Source organism: Epinephelus fuscoguttatus, linkage group LG18, assembly GCF_011397635.1.
Source record: "Epinephelus fuscoguttatus linkage group LG18, E.fuscoguttatus.final_Chr_v1".
NCBI lineage: Eukaryota > Metazoa > Chordata > Actinopteri > Perciformes > Serranidae > Epinephelus > Epinephelus fuscoguttatus.
The window spans coordinates 9,014,307-9,039,620 of NC_064769.1; the positions used below are offsets into that span (position 1 = coordinate 9,014,307).

The 25,314-nt window shown below is 39.9% G+C and overlaps 1 protein-coding gene across 2 annotated transcripts in view; it reads right to left on the reverse strand.

The window, feature by feature from the left end:
* LOC125905544 (netrin receptor UNC5D-like) overlaps nucleotides 1-25,314 on the reverse strand; it is a 236,520-nt gene that overhangs the window by 53,464 nt on the left and 157,742 nt on the right. For both annotated transcript variants that reach the window (XM_049603559.1, XM_049603561.1), the window contains 2 exons: nucleotides 6,572-6,715; nucleotides 6,267-6,370 (listed from right to left, as the gene is read on the reverse strand). In XM_049603559.1, the coding sequence (XP_049459516.1) occupies nucleotides 6,267-6,370; nucleotides 6,572-6,715 (248 nt within the window). The remainder of the gene's footprint in view (nucleotides 1-6,266; nucleotides 6,371-6,571; nucleotides 6,716-25,314) is intronic.

Genomic DNA, 25,314 nt, shown 5'->3' on the forward strand with positions numbered 1-25,314 from the left:
TCAGTCATGTATGGCCTTTTCTCAATGCAACAATGACTTTCATGAAATCACATTAAACAAATGAGCCCTCCAAATCTGACAGCAGCATATTCTAGAGGCGGGGGTGGCTAAACCCTTGTTGTGTCCTTGGTTTATCTCCGCACCATCTCTGGAAATGTTATGTTCATCACTGAATAATTACATTTTAAGTACTTCAAATGACTTTGGATGAGAGGCTTGATGATTAATTACACTTGGTATAGAATACTTGGGCGGTTAATGTGAGGCTAATGATTGTAAAACAGTTTTTTTCTGAAGTTATTGGAGACCTTTTTTTTCCTCTCCACCAGTAAACTTTTACCCTCACAACAGCAGCCACAGTTTTCACTTCACTTGTTCAGAGCTGGCAAGGCTCAACAGCTATTTGCTTGGATGTCATTTTAAGTAGGCTGTATAATAGATGTTTGACAGTTCTCTCCAACAGTCAGACTGGATAAAATAATCACTTTCCTGGTTGTGACAAATACCTCCTAAAACGCTTATTTAATAAATTTGAGGCCTAAAAATAGGCCATGTTTTTCCAGAGTCATGCTTCAGTTAATATTTACAACACCTACATGTATTTTAAATGTGTTTTTATGTGTTTGGAAATTTCAAACGGCCCCTATACTGATTGATTGAGCTTTCAGCAACTGAGCTTAATCAGTCAGCAGTATTATATTTTTTTAATAACATTCCATAATAACATCTAAGCTTGAGATGTGTAGTGTCGTTTTGTAAAGCTATAAAATCTTGAGTAGTAAATAAAAAAGTGTAATTTTCTGTGACAGTCATGTTCCCTGATGGTGCTCTAATTGTTTTCTTTGAGCTACATTAATTATGCTGTCATCATTACAGCCATGATTCTTAACCTCCAGGGATTGTGATTTCAGTAGACTCTGTTTTCAAGTCAAACTGAACTTGAAATTCCCCATAACGTTTGGTGTAGGAAAGTAAACAACACATTACTATAACTCCTCTGCATAGTTCACATTTTACAATAGAGTACAAAACTGTTTTTTTGACATATTTTTGAAAACTGTGTCTAAGCTTTAGGGCTCTGAGTGGGCGTTTCCCAAGACAGCAGTTGTGACGGTGACACCAGATTATTCCCCCCCCCCCCCCCTACTGTTAGTGATCTGACACCTGTCCCTATACTAGTAGGTATTCAGTTTTCAGTTTTGGGATTTGAATATTTTTTTTCATTCATATCATGCCACGATATTAACATTGACTGCCACATATTGTCTTTTTAAAAAAACACTATTTAAAATGGGTAAAATCTTATGTCACTGTCACACAGTGATGGGGCCAACTGTTAGTATCACACAGCTAATGTTATCTAATGGTTATTAACGGGTTTAACTGCTGTCAAGCTGTTAGTATCGATGTGAGTTTGTTGGCTCTGAAAGGCTCTGGAGACACACCTCCAGTGCTGCATCTAACGAGTGTAACAGAAAAACTGGATCTTAGTAATTATAAACATAAATTTCAAATCTTAAAGTTATTGAATGTATGCTGTTTGTGGACTGCACAGTGCTTTTTCAGGTGTTGTCTCAGATTCAGAGCATATTACGCTATCATGAGCATTTTTGCTCATATGAGAAATGCATTCACAGTAAGAAAAAATGTCACAATCTGTTACAATGTCACAAAAAATGCACAGATAGGACCTTGTTCAACTGAACCTTGGGAATACAAACATGCATAAAACACAGAAGCTTTGAGAAATTACATAAACAACACAAGTAATTACATAAACAACACAAGTATAACAGCCCTACCCTATAAAACATTCAACATTTGGAAGGACCCATCATACTGATGAGTACATATTCCTCTTAGAAAGTGGAACCTAGAAAACTCAGCATGACTAATCAGCTTCCATGCTGAAAGTAGCCTGACTTGCTAACATTAGAACTGATTCCCACTAGGTCAGGGGTCAGCAACCTTTACAATCAAAAGAGCCATTTTTGACCAAAAACAAAACAAAAACGGTCTGGAGCCACAAAACATGTGAGTCCTATGATGGTAACAAATAGTACTGCGTCTAAAATAGCCTATCAACATTACTAATAGGTCTAAATGGAGCATTCATATGTTTTAGCACAAGGTGGCTCGTCAGCAGTGGGCTATTTATAAACATTTGGTCAGAGTTTCTGTCCACCCTTTATTAATGTCTCCATTTTCCTCTGAGACTTTTAAGTTTTTGGATTTGGAGTCCGTAGCTAGCCTTGATAGAGAGATTCAAGACTAGCCAACACTACTGAGGTAAAGGTAAGGTAAAGGTGCCAGGCCGTAGACGTAGTTGACAAAATGTTTTTAATTCTGTAGGCTACACATTTTTACAACTAGAGAATGTAAGAATTTCTTTAGGCCTACAACAATGATGCGGTAGGCAGCCTGCAGATCTGTGGCTCCAGAGCTGCAGGCTGCCTACCTCTGCACTGGGTGCTACTTCTTTGTTTGTTATTTCAGCATCCGCTAAGGCAGCTCCCACATACATATCCCACAGTGGTCTTTCATGTGTCCAGTTGTTGTGATGAACAACGACCACTGTGTCAATACAGCAGCAGGTCGTCCTGTGACCTCAGGGCTCTGGCTTGTGTTTGGCGATTACATTCTGACCAAATAAGTACACAAGTCCAAAAACTAACACTGAGCACATCCAGTATATATTGACTTCTTAGCAAAAGGGGATTTTAATTTCAGTTTGGCTTTAATAAAAATGATTATGTGATTATCATGCCCTAAACAGAACCAATAATGTCATAACTTCAACATCACAGTGCATATAATCTGTATTCTAAACTGCTCCCTGTCTATAAAAAGTGGAGCCAAGTGAAAAGATTTGGCCATCTTGACTCTTGTCACCAATAAACTGAAGCGGACTTAAGCTGTTTTACGATGATACATTCTCTGTGGTCGGACTTACAGCGTTCACAGATTATTGCCTCTATCACTGCTGGGACAGATAATATGGCATTCTCTGATTTTCATTAACATCCTACACAGCAGCCCAGTAAACTCCCGGGTGGCTTAGTTACAGCGAGATGCGGATAAAGTTCTTCCCTCTCTCTTGCTGTTAGTGTTGCCTCTGAGAACACGAAGAGAGCGGCGACATAAGGGGATTTCAAGCTGTAAAGTCGGCTGTACAGTGTTTATGTCTTAAAACAGCACGCAAAGTTGGAAGTCATTTCATTTGCATCAGGTCAACTCAGCAATTACTGCAACTGTTAAAGTATTAATTTCCATCAGGATCCATTACAAATTGCAGGAATATGAAACATTCAAATGAATGTCATGACCAAAATAAATATGCCTCGGAATACACATAGGGTTCAACAGAATACACTGCACCATGACCTCAATTCCTTAAACTCAAACTGTAGCTGAGCTACAGCTTCTCTCTGAGCCAAATTTCACAGTGCTGGTTACAAAAAAAGGCTTTAACCTCTCAGCAATGCCTTAAGTCATGAAACGAGAAGTACAGTCACATCCCCAACTCTTGATGCGAGTATTTTTTTTCCCGGAGCAAGTCATACTGGAGGGAGCTGGATTTGTCCCTGCATTATTTACTATTACCATTCTCTTTGTTAGCCAGAGTCACATTAATGAATGCATGAGCCGTTGCCTATTTGATGACCACAATGCATGGGGGAGACTCGTGGTACACCGATGCTCCATTTGTGAGAGCTGAATCATTCATCACACCACACACACACACACACACACACAGAAGGAACAAACCCAGTTTTACGTGCGCTATGTGTGCTGTGGAAGGAGTGCATGGTCATCTTTAAGGAGTCTTAAAGCCCTTATCTACTTTTGTCTTGCAATCAACGTTTTATTAACATGAAAATACAGAACAAACAGCCAGCTGGAGGACATGTGTGGGCTATATCCTTTAGGTACATGTTTACTAACAAGTGTTGACTTTCAGCTTGAATTAAAAGAGGACCTAATATTCTCATTTTTAGGCTCCTACTTCTAAATACGGTTTCTACTAGAACATGTTTAATCTTCAAAAAAACACCTTATTTCCTCATACTGTCTGTGCTGGAACACCTGTATTCACACTCTGTCTGAGGACTCTCCATTTTAGTGCCTGTGTTTTTAATCCATCATTCCAAAATATCCCACTCTGCTCTGACTGGTCATCATTCAAGTCTTCCGCATCTTGCTGTCACTGCACCATCATTGCAGCCAGGGAATGACTGTAAGTGAAAATCGCAACACTTTCTACCCAGGGGTTTCCTTGGGGTGGAGAAAAAAATTGATACAGCATAGTATCGCGATATTTTTGTGTGGCAATATTGTATCGTCACAAAGTGCCAAATATCAATTTTTATTATATAAATTATTAGTATGATGAATACAAATTAAACTACTAGAATAATGTAATCAATTGCGTTTTCAGTCCACTCGATACATTTTGCTGCTGCTGCAAAAATGGCTCAAGTGTGATGAACCGACTGAAAATATTTTAGATAAAACAGATGTTGACAAAGTTTTCCTTTGGGGACTCTGATCATATTTTATCATAATACTCACTATATCACAACATATTTTAAAATTGCAATAACATTGTATCATGACCAAAATATCATGATAATATCATATCATGGATCCTCTGGTGATTCCCATCCCTAATGTTTCCCTAACATGAGCACGTAACAGTGTCAGCTACATAATGTAAACACATGCAGTAGTGTACCTGGATCAGATGATCATATAAATAAATCTGTCATGAGCTTGTCACCTTGTTCCCAAAGTATTTTCCATATCCCAATGGTTTTTTGGCTGATACTCTAAACAGTGAGACAAAGAGGTGGGTATACCTTCCACTACACCACTGGCAGTAATGACCTGCCAGGTATGCCTGGCAGGCTTATTTGTGCTTGTTCAATTTTTGCATACTCAGTTGGACAGTCAACCTTTAAGTGTGTTAGTCTGACATGACCCTGTGGTTTGTTTCTTAAACCTTTTTCAGTCATTTTGTCAGAATACAAATAACTAAAAATGGAAACACCTTACTTTGTAGCATCACATTTTTCCTCGCTATAGATTCTGCAGTGTAAACTATTTGAAACAAAGTAAGACACAAAATGTATGTTACTTTTACAGTAGCGGAAATACACCTATTCCATGTGTGAATTTATGATTAATGGCAGGAAAACGTGATGTAGACTTTACCCTGTAATCAGTTATTGAGGTTTTAAAGTGCAAGTCAGCTCTTTAACCTCATCATTGTTTCATAAGCCAATGTGCTGGAAGAGAGCCAAACTCAGGAAAAAGGATCACTGCCCTAATCAATCAGGCTGCGCTGAATGTAATTAAAAGGTTTATCTTATAGATGAAACATCAATAATTTTCAGCTGATCATATTTAAGAATATAAACTGTTATATAAACTGTTTTGCTGCTGTGTAGAAACATCACGGACTGTAAACAAAGCTTTTACTATTAGCACCATAAAAGATTCATAACTTATGAGTCAGTGGATGAAAAGACCTGTCAGTCAATTTGGGAGAAGTAGCAGGGTTCTAGTCCTGTGCTTTGAAATGTGCTGGTAGGGCTGTCACTTTGTTTACGTATGGATCGTGGACTGTGCCTTTAAGTAAATGCAAAGCTTCAGATGCTTGGGCACACAGGCTTTGATATTGACACATCTGCCTGCTGAGCCTTCACATGAAGGCGCACAACATCAGAGCGCAGCACAACACACACCACTCAACAGGACTGTCCGCAAGAGCCTCATTTCATATTCATAGTAAAAATTAAAATGGAAACGGCAGGCTCTCTCTTTCAGGCACACACACACACACACACACACACACACACACACACACACACACACACACACAAACACGCCAAGAAGGGGGAGAGGGAATGATAGTGAGAGTGAAATGAATACATGACATCTAAATAAGTTATAGCCGTACATCCTTTTACCAGAGAACATAGCGATGCACATGGATAGATATTACTCCCAGTATGTGAATGATCTCTCTGCCTTGAACAGAGTGAGCCTGAGAAACTAAACAAACGGCAGCTTCAGCTCATCAACTGCAGCTCTGGCTCATACTAAACTGAAGGAAAAAGCGCATATGTGTCTGTGGCTGGAGAGTAACAAAACATTGTATCATGAATATAGAGTTACACTGCAAGTAAACCAGACGGATGACTGCTCCTCTCCAGGCAACACAGGAGAAAATGTTCATTGTTTGAAGTGCAAGAAGCCCTCACCTCAGCCACAGGCACTCCCTCTGGGGGACGACAGTGCAACACAATCATGCCATTCAGAGGCACCTCGGTGCCTTGGGGGTCCTGCTCAAAGTTCTTCCTCAGGTCTAGGGAAGAGAATAAACAACCTGTATTAAAGAACAACTACAACAACGTGAGGGGGAATTTGTACATGTGTGACCTTCTTCCGCTCACATACATGAACATGGAAAAGAATGACGGCTTCTACAACATCATGCCACCAGTTTGAGGAATAACCTTTTCAGGGACAATAAGGTCAGTCAGTATCAAAGTGACATGTTGCTTACAGGCGATCCGGACAGTTGCCTTGCGGCTCTTGGAGGTTCCCAGGTGACTCCAGGCGACACACAGACACCAGTAATCCTCCGGGCCATGGAAGTCCTCCACCTGCTGACGTGACACGTTGATCATCACCTCGCGGATCTTTAGCCCTGCAGACAAGACGGTTGATTGCTTAGATTGGCTTTCATTATCTCACATGGGTGATCAATAAGAGAGATGAAGATTTGCAGGGACAGGTTGATGAGGGAGATTTGAATATGATAAGATTATCAGCAGTAAACAGATCTACCATTTGCCAGAAGGTGGAGGAGGAGGAGGAGAGAACATTACTTAAACCAAATCAATTTCAAATTCATAGAGATCGTGAATATTGATATCTATATCATTACTGGTCTTTTGACAAACCCTTGTTAAAATTTCAGTTTCAGACAGAAAGCCAGCAATGCAAAGCATTGGTAGTGAGCCCTCATATCCACTTTTATAGTATCTGGAAAACATAATCCATTTACACACAAGTGACACTAAATGCTTTCCAGTGGTGGGTTTTAACTGAGAGGAGGAACACACCAGCTTGTTATTGTTTAAGGGAGAGTGTGAGCACTCATTTTTTTCTTTGAAATCATTTGAAGGGGCTATAATTTAAGGTAGAAAAGAGGAGCAAAACAATGCAATTAAATGCTTCATCTGAACACCGATACTTCCTGTGGCAATCAAATCATCTTTTTCTGCAGCAGAACTTTGACTTAATGTCACACAGGTCCTTCGTTAATATCTGTATATTGTCTGGGATGCAGCTCATAATGAGCTAGGCGTGAGACAAACATTTTTGGAGACAACTGATGGGAATTTAAAAGCCTGCTATTTCAATTATGCCAGACTATGAACAAAAGATGACAGGCTCGAACCATTAATGCATAATAGGGTGGCTTTATTGGGCATCTAGGAAATTGCAGCTTTCAACCAACATATGTGATGTCCTGAAACCTCAGTCAGCCAACTTGAATAGATTTATTAATATATGAATACAGAGTTATGAACAGCTAATGTTAGGTGTCTAGACTCCGACCTCGTCATTTCCAACAGTATACAATTACGAATGCACATGCACAGGGAGGAAATGGAGAGGTACAGGAACAAATACCCATCCCCCTCAAAGAAAACTAGAATTAAAGCCTATGGGCAGATTCTGGGGTGGAGGTGGTGCTGGTTAAATGGCAAATATGAGCAGTGATGAACTTCACTGTATTCACTGCTGATTACTGCCAGGCCTGTTTTGTTTTTTCCTTGTTAAAACAGAGGAATGTGCTTTAGAGTAAAACTCACAGATTCTGTCCTCAGTTTTGCTCAGCAAAGTTGTTGGTAAATATGCACAACGCTTTCTGTATGTGTTTTACATTAAATACAGTGGAACCAAGAAATGTTATTACCTAATTATATGTCCTGGCTAAAGGAGAGTTAGTTTAAGTTATAGTTCTTAAGATATAAAGTGCTAGTGTGAAGCATTTAGTGGCATCTAGCGGTGAGGGTGCAGATTGCAACTAACTGAAACTTGTCCCGTGTGCCAAGTGTGTAGGAGAACTACACTGGTTGACGCGAAAACTCGAATGGCCCTACAGAGCCAGTGTTTGGTTTGTCTGTTCTGGGCTATTGTAGAAACAACATGGCGGATTCAGCGCAGGAGGACCGGCTCCATATGTTGGTATAAAGGAACGGCTCATTAAAATGTACCAAAAACACATAAATACTTAGTCTTAGCTAATTTTAAACTAATGAAAACATAGTTATGAATATTATGCTCCAATTGTGCCAATAGATATCCCCCCTAAATCCTACATACTGGACCTTTAAGGTTGATTTGGCAACACTGGCAGTTAATAAGTACTGTACTGCAGTAAACTCTTCTTGATGTCGATGTCAATGTCAGAAAAACAACAGAGGAGCAAGTGGTCTCTGTTTACAGTGCAGCCAAACAAATTTACATTGTCTTGTTTTGTAGATTTCTGATAAACAACCTCATTGACAAATACATGCATAATTTAATGTGTTAGCAGGAGTAATAGTACATGTTTGGTTTGGATTAGAAGTAACCAAAAGCTGTGATACAGCTGTAAGTGAACAGTTAACAGTGAGGCCGATATTAATGAAATAACATACTGCATACTTTCCTGTGAATCCCTTTTGTGTAGGTAGGTAATTGGAATCTCGAGTGGGGATGGTGGACTCCGGCACTAACAATGAAAATATACAGAGATGGATTTAAATCTACTAATTTTACAACCCTATTTTTTGATGGCAGTAAATCAATAAAAAGTGTATTTTACACTGATTTCAAGTACAGCTAACAAGTCGTGCCTGACAACACATCTCACAGCAGCTGTTCAAAAATCACTGTAAAGCTTGGCCTCTTGTGGCTTATTGCTTAATTACGCAGCCCTACACTTGTAGTGGAGTTGTCTCTCCACAGGCTTCTGCCGTCATGCAGTACATTGCAAACAGCAGCTTAGACAGGGGCCGGGATTAAATGAAAACTAATAATATGAAATGAAAGGTTATCAAAGGGAGCCTAATGAAGTAATGTAAAACAGAAATGTTCTCTGAAGACACTGTAATCCTCTGCAGTGACTGACTGATATTATGTACAACACACACACACACACGCACACCCACCCACCCACCCACCCACCCACTCCATCTACTCCTCCTTTCCACCGCTTCAAATTAGAGACTTAATCAACATGCCTGATTAAGTGAGAGTGAGGCACATTTAACTACAGGAAAATAAAAACACAAGATTGCACTCCAGTGAGGGGGCAAATTTAGACTTTTTCTTCAGTATCAGAATAAATTCAGCTGATTGTGTGAATAGGAGCTGCTACAGAGGTACCCAAAGCAGCATGACTATGGGCTTACAACACAAATGGTGCAGATAGCTTTGAGAGCGAAATTCAGACATTCAGCAAGATTCAACCTCAATACCTTTTCCTCAGTTTTAACCACAGTAATTATAAAGTGCAGGATAAAGCTTAAAAGATGTACAACAGGTGATACATTTAACTCATGATCACATGTTCAAGCTTTGCACTGTGTGCAACTTAAAGCAAATGGCAGACATTTGTTAATAGCCGTCTTGTTTCTTTTCAATGGATACATCAAAATAATTAAACATTAATCTGGGTTTCTTCCTATTCTATAAACAAAGAAAGAAAAATCATACAAAACCCCCAATGCAATTATTACTTGTATTTTCCCACGGCTACTTCCCAACTAACATTTCCACCCGGACCCTTTGTGATCATGTTTTATTGTTTAATTAATAAAGTACATGCTAAAATTCTATGTTATTACTTCTTCCAAGCTTAATCATAGATGGGATCATGCGTTTGATCGTGTGTTTGCACGTGTGTGTGTGTGTGTGTGTGTGTACGGTCTTTCCACAGATAATCTCACACACTACTGGGCCAATTAGCCTTATATTTTGTGTGCACATTAATGACTGTATGCTCGAGAACCTCTCATGGTTACAGTGATTTACAATTGTTGAAAAACCTGTTTTATTGACCATTTTATACCATCATCGCTGACCCCCGCTACTGCTAAACCTCTAAAAACTAGGTAGTGTCACGTGTCAGTTCAAGGAGAACCCAAATGCAGACTAACGGGCCGGTTGAGGTTTTAACAATAAGTGAGCTTTAATACAGCTGATAAAAAACATTCAGATACAGCAGGTTACTGAAAGTCCAAATGAAAGTAGAGCAAAAAATAAACTGAAAACCAACTGGGAAAAATGTGAGGATCTCAGGTAAAAAAAAAAAATCCAAACGCAAGATATTAGGCAGGATACGCAGCATGGACAACATCAAGAACACAGATACGAGCCCAGGAATAATGCAGGGATGAACACAGGATGAACACAGGCAAGAATGCAGGAATGATGACCATAAATGAACTGACAAAGAACAAAGGGAAACACACAGGTAAATATACACAGAAAACTAATCACAAGAACAAGACACAGCTGGATTAGAAAGACATGGGCAAAAGGAGGGAAATGGAGATCGGCTAACAACAAGGGTGTGGAGGGGAATGCTAGAAACAGTGAAAACAAAACGAACATCAGATGGACTGTATTCATAATAATTATGTCACAGTAATATAAATAACCAGCACCAATTAATGAGTCAGTGAGAATGTATGTGTGTGTGTGTGTGTGTGTGTGTGTTGGGGAGCATAAGCATATACAGCGAGCAGCAGCAGCAGCAGCAACCCACGGATGGTAACAGAGGGCTCGGCGGGGACGGAGCACCTGCCGCAGCAAGTAATCATGCCGTCTGCGGTCATTTGGGTTGACCAGCAGACTTAACTACAATGCGATTGGCTGCTGAAACAGGTGATGTGCTTTATATTCTAAAACAAGCCGCTGGCGATTTGACCAGCTGAGTTGCAGGTGACACCATTAGCTGGCTTGAGTTGAGCTCAGACTGGCCAGTTCACACCACTGCAACTTTTCTCTGCAATGTTCTAAAGTGGTTTTGTCTCGTTGCCAATCTTTGGTTTGAACTGGGTTTAAAACAACTAGTCTGTTGCAGGTCACACTTAGAAAGAAAACTGACATCCATAGAAAAGTTTGGTCTCATGAACCGCAGCTTCTGCAGATTAATTCCATACCCAATATGTTACAGTGTTACATGAGATAAAAAAATGTTTTTGTAATCCTTGCCAGCATCTTGACTGTATGGAAGCCAGGAGAAACAATTCCACTTCTTGTTTTAGATTTTTACATTTTGTTTGCAGCTAGATACAGTGCATATTAGGAGTATAAATGGCTGTGAAAAAACAATTTTGAACAGAAAATTAATGAAATCTGAATGATTTGTCACAACTACAAAGACATTTTTTTTGTGAGTTAACACATACAGTTGGTCGCTTGGTGTTACACCTCTATAATGCAGTGAGTGTGGTGCTTCACTGATGGTTCAATTTTCTCTTCTTCAGTAACTTTATTTTAGCTGACTTAATGGTGATATTCTTTCATGGAAGCACAGCGGGCGAGTTTGACTTCAGAAAGAATCAATTAACTTAATTTGTATTAACAGAACATGCATTTTGCCTTAGATCAATGGAAAGAAATGGAAAACTGATTTGATCTATATGGAGTCTGTGTGAAGAGAGTCTTAAAAATGTCAATTTAGAATTTGAACATTCTTAAAAATAACTAACCTCATGCCATATCTGTCTTTGATATAACCTCTAAACTTCAGTAAGTGCTTTTTGACAAGCAATTTCACTACTGGATTGTGACAGTCGCCTGAAGCACTAAAGAGACTCCGGAATGGGTTTAGGCATGTTGTCTCTTAATTCACAATGTTTTTTTTTTTTCACAATCAGACTTCCTCATCTTTATTAATGATGAGAAAAACAGAAGAAACTAATGCATAAACAACAGTATGCTGCTCCTGATGCAACGTTTTATGCTGAAAGCAGAAGAAACTGACTCACCGAAAGCAGAGTGAGCTACAGCTCTAAAGATTCACTCCAAGAGCTCTTTTTGGTCTGGCACACAGTGAAAACATTTCTGACCACCAAAGAACAATGAAATAAGAAAACAAAAAAACGATTCTATATCAGCCCATTTCATATTACAATCAACAGTGCAATAACAAAAATAATTTCAGATTCAGCTTTCAAGCACACATTCAAACACAAATGCATGAAATATACACCCACACTGAAGGATGGCCATTGTTTGCTTGAGTGAGGGCCATGGTGTTTCTGCTGAAGGCGAGATAAACAAAGACAGAAATCAGAAAGACACTCCGACTCCCAGGTTCCCCCTCACATTAGGCAGAGATCAAAGAGCTTAGTCCCTTTTCCAAGTAGCCTGGAATGACACGGCGCTACAGATATTATTCAATAACTGCTCGGTCATGTCGATGACATGCGGTCACTTCTCTGCCTTCAGGAATACAAACATCCATTCAGCTCTTTCCATGAGCCTGTCCCTAGCCACCTGTCCCCTTTTTTTGCCTCCTTCTCCTTCAGGCTCACGCCAGTGGCTCTTGACAGAGCACCACAAAGCCTCGACAACAGTCCTCACGGTGGAGCAGCCTCCACGTGCCCCTTTAATCATGCTCTTTAATATGTCTCTAATGTAGCCTTTATAAAGGAGTCAGGAAAATATATATCAATGTTGATGCTCACTTATCATCCCACGTTGCTCTCGTTCTCTCTTTCTTTCCCCGTCTTTCTTTTGGTCTGTCTGGCAAAGGGCCTGTGGTGTGATTTCTCCCGGCTTTGGACCATTGTTTCGCCTTGGCTGCGTCTATGAAAAGGCCCTAAGGGAGCCAGGCGGTGCCAGCTACAAGTGGCTCCTGATCCAAGCAGCTTGGTGGAGCTCGTCTCGTCCGGCTCAGCTCAACCAGGTCCAGGATGTCTCTGTCGCACTCCACGTCGGATGGGGATTTTCAGAATTCTGTTTGTCTAAGGGATCCGCATGTGGCAGCTGTGTACATAGTGGGTGACACGGCGTGGGCTGTGGGTTGAGGTGGATGGGTATAGCTTTAGGAGCGCGTCTGTCTGATGTGAACCCAGCTTTGGGGAAATGTTTGTGTGATGTGACACTGCGGCATGCAGCTCAGCATGTGGGGGCTGTGATGGCTGGCTGTGGGCCAGACACAGACGAACCCTGCTAGACAAGCGGAACATGCTCCCAGCAACATCTTCAGTCTGGTCCCAGCTGTGTGTGTCATACTTAATCCCGGAACCAAAGGGACGCATTACTCCCTGCATAAAAAAATCATGATAATTCAGCCATTAAAATGCTGCAAGTCCTTATTTGTGTCATTCCCCCAGTCGCCTTGTTTATGTTTATCCAAAAAACCTCATGTCTGCTTATTAGGAGCCAGTTTTGCATACACAAGTAGTTTTCACTCTGTGGGCCACTTCATTCGTTTCACTTCCAGTTCCTCAACTAATACTTGGTGACACTGAGAGAGTCCAAGGCATCTCACTTCCTCACACCAGTCCCCACCTTTCTCTCTTTGTCCTGAGTTCATGCCTGGGTGATGGTATCTCTCAGCTGGCTGGGATCATAATACACAACAGTGGAGTCAGTCTTTGACAGAGCATCAACAGGAATAGATATCCATACTTCCCCTTTCCTCCCTACATTCAAACGCTTTCCCTCAATCACTATCTCTTCATCACTGAATCTGCAGGAGCTGCTATCCTCTCCTCCTCGAGACAACCAACGTGGTATCCATTTCCAGCCTCTCTTTCACTCACCCATTTTCCAATCTCCTCTTTCCCCCCTTATCCTCTCTTTCTCTTATCTCTCCATCAGGGTATCATGCTTTCAGCTGAGGTCCATAGGCACAGATATCCCCTCTGTTCCACCGTCCTCTCTGCTCTTCTTTCACTCTGTCCTTCAATAATCTCCTGGATTCTATCACTCATTTCCATCTCTCACCCCTCTTGCAGCATTTCAACAGAGACAAAAATAAAGTTGTCTTCTGTGATAGGTCACAGTACGTAGTGTGCTGCAAAGAAATCTGTGTTTTGTTTACCACAGCTGCCCTTCTTTTGTTTTGTCTTTGGAATTTTAAGGCAAGCCTGTTCCCTTATGAATAACAGAAGCTGACTGATTTACTGTCTATAAAGACTCGAAACAGCTTCCTGAAATCATTCTGAGGAGTTTATCAGTGCGAGATGTTTTCCTGAAGGGAGGTTAAAATCTGCATAGCGATGATTACATGGAATATCCAGCTGAGCTGTGTCTGCCTGTGGTTTATCAAAAGGCTTAACAATTGCAAAGGGATAAGGAAATAAACACTGCTGCACTGAATCTGACGATACTGAGCAGCAATAATCGTGTGGATCAATGCAACTTTATCTTGACAAAATCCAAACTTTGGTTGAAAAGATTATCTTTGTACCAAACACGAAGAAGGCACTCAAGGAATAACATGATTTCAGATCAAGCGACACGACAATGTAGTTAAATATCTAGGATGTTAAACTTACTGTGTTATAATTTAGCGCCTGTCAGTCTTTATTCTTGGTGCATTTCACTTTCACTCTCAGGATACATGTTGAGACATTGTCTTGTGTTAGTCTGGACTACCCATCACAGTCACAGAAACTGCATAACAATATTTAAGTACGGACTTGTTCTCTACAGAAACCTCCCTCCTATTTGTGTTTGTGTGGGGCGGCCATTACTGTCAGGCCTGATCAGTCTCCTGTTTCATGGTTCACATTGGGCCAGTTACCTTTAGTGCTACAGCGAGGGCACACAGACATTAATGACAGCTTTTGATGCTCGTAAAGCTAGAAACTATGTTTGCTCAACATCATAACATCCACTGTGGATGGGTAAAACTCTCCCTCTTGTGTGCACGATACAGATTTACACCTTTTCCTCATTCTATTACGCGTACCCACAGGGAAACTTGCAACCACCACAAGGAATGTTCAGAATTGCTTCTAAAATCGGTGGGAAAATATCTTTATATATCCAAACTGATGAGATACTGTAAATTCAATTCCATTTACTTACTCAAATTCCCACTCTGACTCAACAGATGTGGACTGCAGCAATAAGCCTCCCACTGGCTGACTATTACATTCTGCTTCCCTCTGCCCTCCCCCTTTTCTCTCGCTGTTACCGTTTTCAGTAAAATACAACAATGACAGGCGGCTGATCTAGCTACACTCTGAAGATAGAAGACATTAGAAAAAACACATTTGTGCTCTGCAGTGTTAAAAACGCACATCACAGATCTTATTTTCCCCAGTTTTGTCCATCAAAACTGCTCAAGCATTGAACCCTCAGTGGGCCTAATTACCCACCAGAAGTACGGCTGGCTGATAAAAAACAGTTTGGTTTTGATACAATACAAAGTAATAACAGCCAGAATCACCAGTGTTGATTCTGATGCTTTATATTATCAAAACCTTTTATGGCACTATGATGTAGGCGAGAGCCAAGTGCCATGATTAATGAGATGTATGTGTTATTAATAGGCCACATGTGAACACATTTAATTGTCACTGCATGATTCAAACATCAGGGATGTCCTTTTACTGTTCTCTATTAATCTATTAATCACATGCTTGCAAAAACACAGAACAATTTTCCACCACCCAGTGAAAACCATATATGTCCAAAGTTGAAGATTGAGTTTTTTTTTGGATAAACTGAAGGATTAAGTGTCCCTTTATAGAGTGAAAAAATTCTTCTGCTTCCTAAGATAAATACACTTTTTAAAAACCCCTTGGATTATCTGAAAAATTAATTGTCATATCGCTACTAATCTCTGTAAATACATATCTGCATATGTATGCAGACACTGTAGGCAACAACACAAGATTTCTGGTAACGGTTCCACTTGTATTCAGAGAGTTTTGACCAATCACATTTGAGCGGGCCTTGGTTACAGGTAAACAGTCCATGTAGAGAGCGAAAGAGGTGTAACGCATTGGCTGAAATGCAATCTCGGAACCCATCGGCTTTTGTCTGATGACGATTTACATATAGCTGTTTATTTGTGGTTTTTTTCCCCCCTAATTTATCTGCATTCATATACTGTACAGATATCAGTTTATATATATTTGTTGCAATGTTGCCTGGACCTTTCTCAAGTTGCTAATCAGACTGCAAACAATGAGCAGCGCACGGCAAAGGAAGTCTTGTTCCAGATATCTGCTAGCTAAACTGGATGTCCTGAAATATTGGCCCTCAACCCGCAAGGTTTTATCATTGTCAGATGATAGCCAGTGGGTTCGGAGATTGTTTAGCAACAAACAGGGCTGTTCTTCTTAGCCAATGAAAAGATATTGGAGATATCTGGTTTTCACCGGACACTGACAAAATGTTTAGTGTGAATTCTCCAAACTGAATGAAGTGATGGCTGCGCGCATGTGCACAAAAGCAATAAAGAGGCAAAGAGTGCATGCTCCAAGAAAAGTGTCAGTGTGTCTCATATGTGCTCTAATGTTGGACGGGCCCATTTTTCAGTATTGATAATATTGACATGAGAATTCATATGAAAAACAAGCTTTGCAGTAGAAGACGAAGCCTCTTGGATGAGAGGTGATATGTCCTCAAGAAACTCATGCAAGTCCAGCTGCCTACAATATAAAACTAGATTACCATGGCCTGGATGTCTGACTCACCAACAAGCTTTGCAGTAGTATTAGTAGTACTGATACTTCAGGTGCTTTTTATTCCATGGTGTGTTATTGATGTAACACTGCACAGTTTCTGATTTGTTGAGATTTTTAGACTACATAAGAGCCTGCCCACTCTTTCACCTTTAGATATTGATTTCTATCAAGAAGACAATCCCAACAGCCCCAAAAAATGTTTTTTTTCTTCAACAGATTAAGAAAACAACTTGTTCATACAGACAGGTGCTGTAAAACGTTGTCTGTTCTCTATTTCATTACGTGTATTGACCAAACTGCAACCTCCGGGGCTAGAAAGTGTAGCCAATACGGAAGTGCCGAAAACTACAGTTCTTAGAACAGCCACTTGAGTCTAGCTAAAATGCCCAACTGTACAGCAGCAATAAACATTTTACAGCCTGATAGAAAAAAACAGTTTCGGTCTCCATAGCTAATCTCCCTGTTCAAGACTGTACAGGGAGTGTTTTTTTTTAATAACTCACCTGTTTACATTTTATTAAGGTTTAAAGTTAGGCATAATTAAGGGCTAGCCACTTTTAGTGATAGGCTGGCTTTAAAAAATCAAGATGGTGACAGCCAAAATGCCAAACCTCAGGCTTCAAAACAAGAGTCCACAAACGAATGTGTGATGTCCCAGTAGCCACATCTATCATTTTTACATTCTATGGTATTGACGGCGTACAACTGTAGTAATGCTGAGCCAAAGATGTCATGGGGAAAGCACAATGCTCAACTGATTTGTCATCTATCATCTGTTTGTCTTTGTGTTGTGTCTATGCTATGGAAAGATATTTGGGGAAGCATCCATCTTTTGCTTGCTCACCAACTGCCTAATTTTCATGGCAATGCAAAGACTGGAGGCAGTACTTTGACATGTTTTTTTCTGTTGTTGGTACAAAGTGCGAGGAGAGGCACAAACAGATAGTAGTTTCATTGACATGAGGCAGCACAGAGTACAGTGTTGGTATTTTGGTAAGGCTGGATCATACATGTCTTTTTATAGGGTGGTGCAGCCTCATTAGGCTAATAATTTGGTGATTCTGACAATAAGCACATGCCAAATCCTTTGGAGGAAATGTGCAACAATTCCGAGAAAAACACTAATAATGTAATAAACAGTCTTAATTAAGCACTCACAAGCAAGTAGATGTGACTTCAGAAAAAACACTCTGTAGGAAACATTAATTGGTACTTCTTACCAGTATCTGTCATCTGCAAGTGCTTTATACTGAGAATATGAAAACCTTCTCCTTCAGTTACTGTGGTCAGTCCCTACAACCATCCAAAGACGGCAGGGCAGATATATGTGATAAATCTGCATCCTCCAATTTGAGAAGTAGCACACTAGGCCCAGCCACTGCACACATTGATCCACTGTGTTTACACTGATTAAATCATGTGCAAACACCACCAGGCTCCTTGAGACTACACAGACTTCCACATAGACTTCTGCACACATCAAACTTGCTGATTGTTATTGTCACAGTTTGTGACATCAAGTGGAAACAGTGGACACAGGAACCTCACAGTGAAAAACACTGAGGCAATTATCACTCATTCTCTTGCTCTCACTGTCTTCCTCTTCCTCTCATCAAAAAACACAACGCATTAGCAGTAGGCGAAATTCCCATGCGTCATGGCCTCCTTTTTTTTTTTTGTCAGGCAAAGTGGCATCTCTCAATACTTGAAATGCACTTATAGCTGTGATATGATGTGATACAGCAAAAACAAACAAACAAAAAAAAACAACAACAACTTAACAGCTTAAAAACTCTTACCATTTCTATTATTTATTTCTATAGTTATTGCACAAATTTGACAACAGAGTTTGTAGGTTAAGTACAGTAGATCACTGGAAAATGTCTCTGGGTAATATCATAGGAAACACGACACATCTCTAACTGCACTTTGAATGTCTCTGCAATTCGTCTTTAAATGCTGCACCATCTGTGTTTGGCTGCAGATTTGTTGTGCCTTATTATATTCACGTCTACAAACTCTGCATCATTCAAACATTATTTTCCTACCTGGAGAAACTCTCTCCTCTCCTTTTAGGGAGCTCTTTTCAAAATGTCAGCTGTTGAAAAGGTACGAGACCAGTAATGAGACTGGCTGAGAGGTTTAATGTTTATCACCACAGCCTTCTGTCTCATAGTCTGCTTTAACTGTTACCTCATGGTTTCAAAGTCTTCATTAACCCATCAACAGCTTCCTTTTACTTCAAAGTAACTGGGCCTCTTGAGAGTTTTTGCTTTTTATAATGGCCTAATATTCTCTGTATTTAATTTATTTAATAATACAATAATAAGAATATAATGTATTCAATAAGAAAAAACTTCACAGATGTTCTTCTCTTCTCAATTATGCACACTGCAAGATCTGAAAATAATGGCGCATCACTCACTACAGAATATTATCAAGATTATCCTGCCAGAAGGAGCATGAATGTACCACCTCACGTGATCTCATGGGGAAGCAGAGATAAACAAAATGGAGTGACTGGTGTAGTTTGACAAATTGCCATAATGTTAATAAGACATCGCAGTGAGAAAAAGCAGGGGGCAACATGAGTGTGGATGAGACAATGCTTGGGGAGGCATGGTCAACGGAGGTTGTCCATTATTAAATGTTAAGAACTGGAGGTGAGGTTTTAACACTCAGTCATATCTGTCAACAGTAACCTAGTATACTTGCTAATGTTAGCCTCAAGGGCTATGTTAATGTTTGCTGTTGCTTGACAACACAGTTTGGTTACATCATCATAACTATAATCCATCAAATCCAGATTTTAACTCCCATGAATATGTTACAAATTATGAAAGAAAATGTTGGCATTGTATGTTTCTGCACACCACAGGTACGTTACATTTGCATGTTCCATACATATTATCTAAAAATTTCTAAAGTGACGTAGTTCTGATTACATGTATATGAGGTGACTTTGTCATCAGGATGGATGAAATGTCACCCAGGCGAAACGCCTGCCAAGCTGCAGACCACTGTTTGAGACAAACAAACAGCAAAACCGCTTGTGATTTAGCAACCCATTATTTCAGGAGACTTTTCAGGGACCAAACATGGCTGTTTTGTAATGACCAATTGCTTTTTTTTCCAGTGGGGAAATTCCCATGAAAAGTGGTGTTTTTTTTTACTGAGAGTTCACTGCTTTTCCAGTTGGACATTGTGCCCTGAAAAGCCGGTATTTAAAGCCAAAATAATGATCTTTTCCTAATTATAACCAATTTTTTTCTGTGCCTCGATCTAACCAAAGATTAACCACAGCATGGTTGAAATGTAGAGCTTCAACATACCTGCTACACAATAATGTAAAAATGGAAACACATCTGTGATTTGAAAAAACGTACAATGCAACTGGGTTGGTCTGTGAACAGCTCTGGAGGTTGAAGACTGGATCTGTACATCTCTCACATTACCAGATAATCTGGGCCGAACACTGGTACATCTAGGCCCTACACTAGATTTCTCCTGTGATTGAAGTGATGAATCGGGGATAAATCAGCCCAAAACTCCTGTAGTCTTAGTTCTGCTCTAGCTGGCTGCTGCTTTATATTTAGTCAGTGCATTGAGATGAGAGTGGTATCGATCCTCTCATCTAACTCTTGGCCAGAGAGCGAAAAAGCATATTGCCCAAAATGTGAGACTTTTCCTTTAACACCTGGCCAAAACATTCTGGCTCCCCAGTACTCATAACTTATTCATGCATCTCACAAAATTCTGTATTATTTCTTCACTGGACATGTCATACTTGCCAACCATTCCGATTTTCCCGGGAGACTCAGTTTTCCATTGCCCTCTCACGGTTTCCTCCCGGGGTCACAATTCTCCAGTATTTCTTCCGATTTATGACAAATTTTCACATTTTTTCCCCTCTTTTTTATTATCACATCCTGTCTCTGGCACTCTACAGTGTGCATAAGCCCAGCCCTATAACTCTAAAGGTCTACAATACAGCTACACAAAATGTTGTTTCCTGGCATGTAAGCATCGCAGAAGACAGCTGCTGGCGCCTCCTTTACATCAGAGACTGTGAAGTTCTGTGAATTGTCAATAATGTAGTAGGTCCTTATGATGTAATCTGTACACAAAGGGAATATATTTCAAACAATGTAACTCAAATGTAAGACGAACTAATAAATAACACAAGAAACATCTAGTAAACTCAAACTGAGGGTAGCAACAAAGTGAGAGAAACTGTTTTGATGTCCAACATTCAGTGTCTTCTTTTATCTCACAAAACATTTCTTTATTGAAAGATGCAATATGTTTTAGGTTGACAGCAAGCCAAGTTAATTGTCTGAATAGCAAAACAATGATATTCATAACAACAGCATAAGGATAATAAATGGGCATTCATTACAGCCTTCACTATATCCTGCAGTGATACATGACATCAGTGTCTGGTTTAAATCTTCAGAAGACAGGAAATTACATGTTTATTCTTTGAGTTCTTCGCCTGAGTTGAATGTGTAAATTGAACAGATGACAGTGAAATAGTCACATACAGATTAAGTCTCTTGTCTCTGGGCAGAGAGCTGTTTTTAAACTCCTAACCTTCATGGTTAGGATCTCAGTTCCAGTAGGAAATACATAAACCACAAGCCAAGAAAAGACAATTCTTTCAACACCTGACACTGCCGTATTTGTTGCTGTCTCAGAGAAGTAGCGAGAGTTAAGTTACATGCACAGTGGCTTCCTGCTCTAAATAAATGTGGTCTGTCCAACAGCCAACAGTCATGCACAATGTGGTGCAGGAAAAACACCTTCAAAGTATCTGTTGTACACATGTTTAGACTTAAACTTAATATGAATCAGATGTGTGCATTTACTGACTGTGCATTTCTTTTAGTTCTGTTTAAGGTCCCTCATACTATACATTTCTTCTGTTAGACAACATTTCAAGAACCAGCCTTCACCCCCAGTGCATCAAAAATTGCTGCACACAAAACTTTGACCCAGGAGACCAGCATTCGGGTTCTGTGTGACACAAAAAGTCAACTTTGAGTTATTTTGTCACGTCAGTTTTTAGTCATTCATTACTCAGTCCGTCAGTCACGTAAGTTGACTCATATGATTAACGTCAAGGATATCTTCCTAACCTCAACCAAGTAGTTTAGTTTTGGGGGTGTCCAGTGGCTTCGTGGGTAGAGCAGGTGTCCGTTTGGAAGAAACGCTAAGCCAACTACACTTACCATTTTCCTTGAGAGAGGAACAGAAGACTGCCCTAGACGAAGGACGTTGTTGCTGTTTTGCCGACAGGATACGGCAAAAGCATAATATATCAGTTAACCCCACTGGCATTTAATATGCCTCAGTTAGTGCCGCCCCTTGAGTAGAAAGGGTGTATCAGTGAGGGCCAGACTCAAAATCTTTCTAGATTTGAGTCTGGATTTCCAGGCTATAACACCTACCCCCTGCATCAAAATACAACGCAAAAGGCTGCTCTGGAAAGTCGTTTTTACATTTAATAGCTAGACTGGATATAGGGTCCAGATATCTGTAATTCAGTTCTTTCAATTTAAAAGATCATGTCAGATATCCACAGTGACATGCTTCCTAGGACAAATGGCATCAGTTTTTCCATTCATGTGTATTGGGCTTTCAATATTAGATATTCTCAGCGTCACTTTTGATATCCAAAAAGCACATTCTGCATATATGCAATATAATTCTTACTAAGGAAAATCCCATTTCCAATTGTTGCTAGTCACAACTCTAATTGTAGATATCTGAAATTTCATTTTTACTAGTTGTAATACCAATGGTGGATATCCATAATGACAATTTTACTATATTTTGAATGTTCAAAATTACGTAATGGATATCTGGAATGTTCGGTTTTTTGGATATCTGAAATTAAAATTAGGACTAGTAACAACTGGATTGTTTTTCTAGTAAGAATTTAATAAGAATTCTATTGCGAATTTTATAATGTTGTGGATATCCAAAATTGAAAGCCCAATACACATGAACAGAAAAAGTGACATCACTTGTTGAAGGAAGGATGATGTTGTGGATATGTGAAATGACTACTGTGGATAAGAAGGATGTTATTGTGGGTATCTAAAATGTTCTTTTTAAATAGTAAGAACTGAATTACAAATACCTGCAATATATAACCAGTCTTGCTATTAAACATTAAAACTGCCATCTAAAAGATATCTTAAATAGTCTGACCAGTATATTCACGTTGTAGATATCCTGAAATACAATTTCTACTTGGAAAAAAGTATTATGGATATCTTTAATTACCATTCTGACTCCCAAGAATGCAGTCTTGACAATAAAAAATGCTATTATGGATATCTAAAATGTAATTACAGATAGGAGTGTGGTTCGATCAATTGTTAAAACGGCTTGCTGTAAATTGCTGGCTTCTGCTCAAGCATGGAAATATGATGAGAAGAAATGAGATCACATTGCAAGAACTTACATAAACTAAGTATATTTGACATTTTTGGAAAGAACTCCCAGTTTTTTTCCAAGACAAATGGAGCTCACACTATGTCATGGAATCTTGAGCAGTCAGGATTAGCTTCCAGAGAAGATGAGTTGCAGATATGAAATATTTAGCCATTACATGGTGTTGAAAATATCTCTTTTACTCCGCTACACATCTTACATATCAAGAAACACAACACGATTCATCCAGTTGGAATAGAGTGTATATTGTGCCAGCTTTTCCTCATGCTTAGGGCAACAGCAGTGGAAGCTATTCACAGAAGCTGTAATGGATATTTTCTTCTTTCTTTTTCTACATTTCTTTTCCTTGTCTGCTGCTCCGTCTCCTGGAAGGCACATCTGAGCTAAGACTGAATCTGAGAAAAACAACACAACACAAAGCTAAAATACATCTCCCTAGCTGAGTTAGCTGCCTCTGGACAGACACGGTCTCCGTCCTCTGCCTAAAACCCTCTGGTCAAACAATGTTAGGGCATGTGTTGTTGAGTCTGTCTGCATTTAATTCACAGCTTACTGCTTTAATAGCTACAGCCCCCTGCTCGCTGCTGAACCCAGGGGCCATTCTGCCACCTGAGTCAGACTATAATAGCCTGTGCCGGGATACAGCTGTTCAAATGCCTCCTACAAATGAAGCTGGATGGACAGCCAGAAGTGTCTTCTCTGTGGGGAGATGTTCATTTTCTCAACGTGTAGCATGTTGGCCCACCTCGGCCTGTGTATACAGCACAGTAAGTAACAGATAATGTTTAGAAACGCTCACTGAATCCTCTGCATCCCTAACCTGTGAATACTAAAGCATGTCCAAGCAGCAGAGCCGCACATCATCATGCAGGGCACCCTTCTAGGGGTTTCAACAAGAGCACACAATATTACAACCCAAGTAGATGCATTTATGCTTAGATATTTATGTTTGTGTGGAAGTGCTAAGAGGAAAGACAAAATAAAAAAAGACTGAAGGCAATGGAGAGGGAATGAATGAATGAGGAAGGTGAAGAAAACAAAGAAAAATGCATTACTTTCCAACCATGTAGGTTGTGAGCCAAGAGACAAGGGTCTTATAAAGACGAGGTGTCATGTCCCTCCATAAAAGGGCCCATCATGCTCTGTGAGGCTGGACTAAGGTGTACAATAGCAGTGCTAACTTATCAGCATGCCAACATATAGATAAGCTAATGTCACAATAATATGCATAATATGTAAATATAATCATGTAACTGTGGTATGTATGAGTAGAGAGAACAACCAAACCCATCCTGCAGAGCTTACCTAAAAATGCATTGGAATCCAAACACATCACGCCCTCTGTTTATTTTGATTTCTTCCCACCCTCTCACTTTTATTTTCATCTTCTCCCTCCCTTCCTCTTCATTTTCAGTTTTGTTATTGCATTTTTTTTCTTTTCGAATTTACTTTACATGCTGTCCCCCGTTGTCTGTGTCCTTACATGTTTTGTAAATTAATAATGTGTGTGTGTGTGTGTGTGTGGTAGTGTTGGCGATGGGGGATGGCAATATCTGGTGTAATGCATCTCTGCAATATTTAATGTTATGGCTTTTATTGGAGTCAATGTGCAGTATCTGGTGTAGGGCATCTGTGCAATATTTTTAGTGGGTATGTTCTGGTATATATGGATCTGTGTGTTACTGAATGTAAACTACATGTACTTCATTGTTTATGTATATGGATACTGTATATTGTGTGCATATGGAGATGTTGTGCAATGCTATGTCCCCTGTTTCTCTTAAATGTCCCAGAAAAATCAATCTCCTAACTGTGCGTTCACACTGGACGCGAATTCGCAAATTAGCGCGTCAAGATTACATACAAAGTCAATGCAAAGACGCGATTAGACGCGAATTCGTGCCGGGCGGCGCGATGGACGCGTTTAGCGCGACGCGATGGACGCGATAGACGCGATGGACGCGGCGCGATAGACGCGAAATTCGCGTCCAACGCCTCATCGCTCGAGTTGAAAATATTGAACTTTTGAGGCGAATTCGCGTGACTCTGTACCGCGAAAGCCAATCAGCATTGAGATTCTCCCGACGTCACTGGCGTGTGTCAACAACAATAAACTGCTACT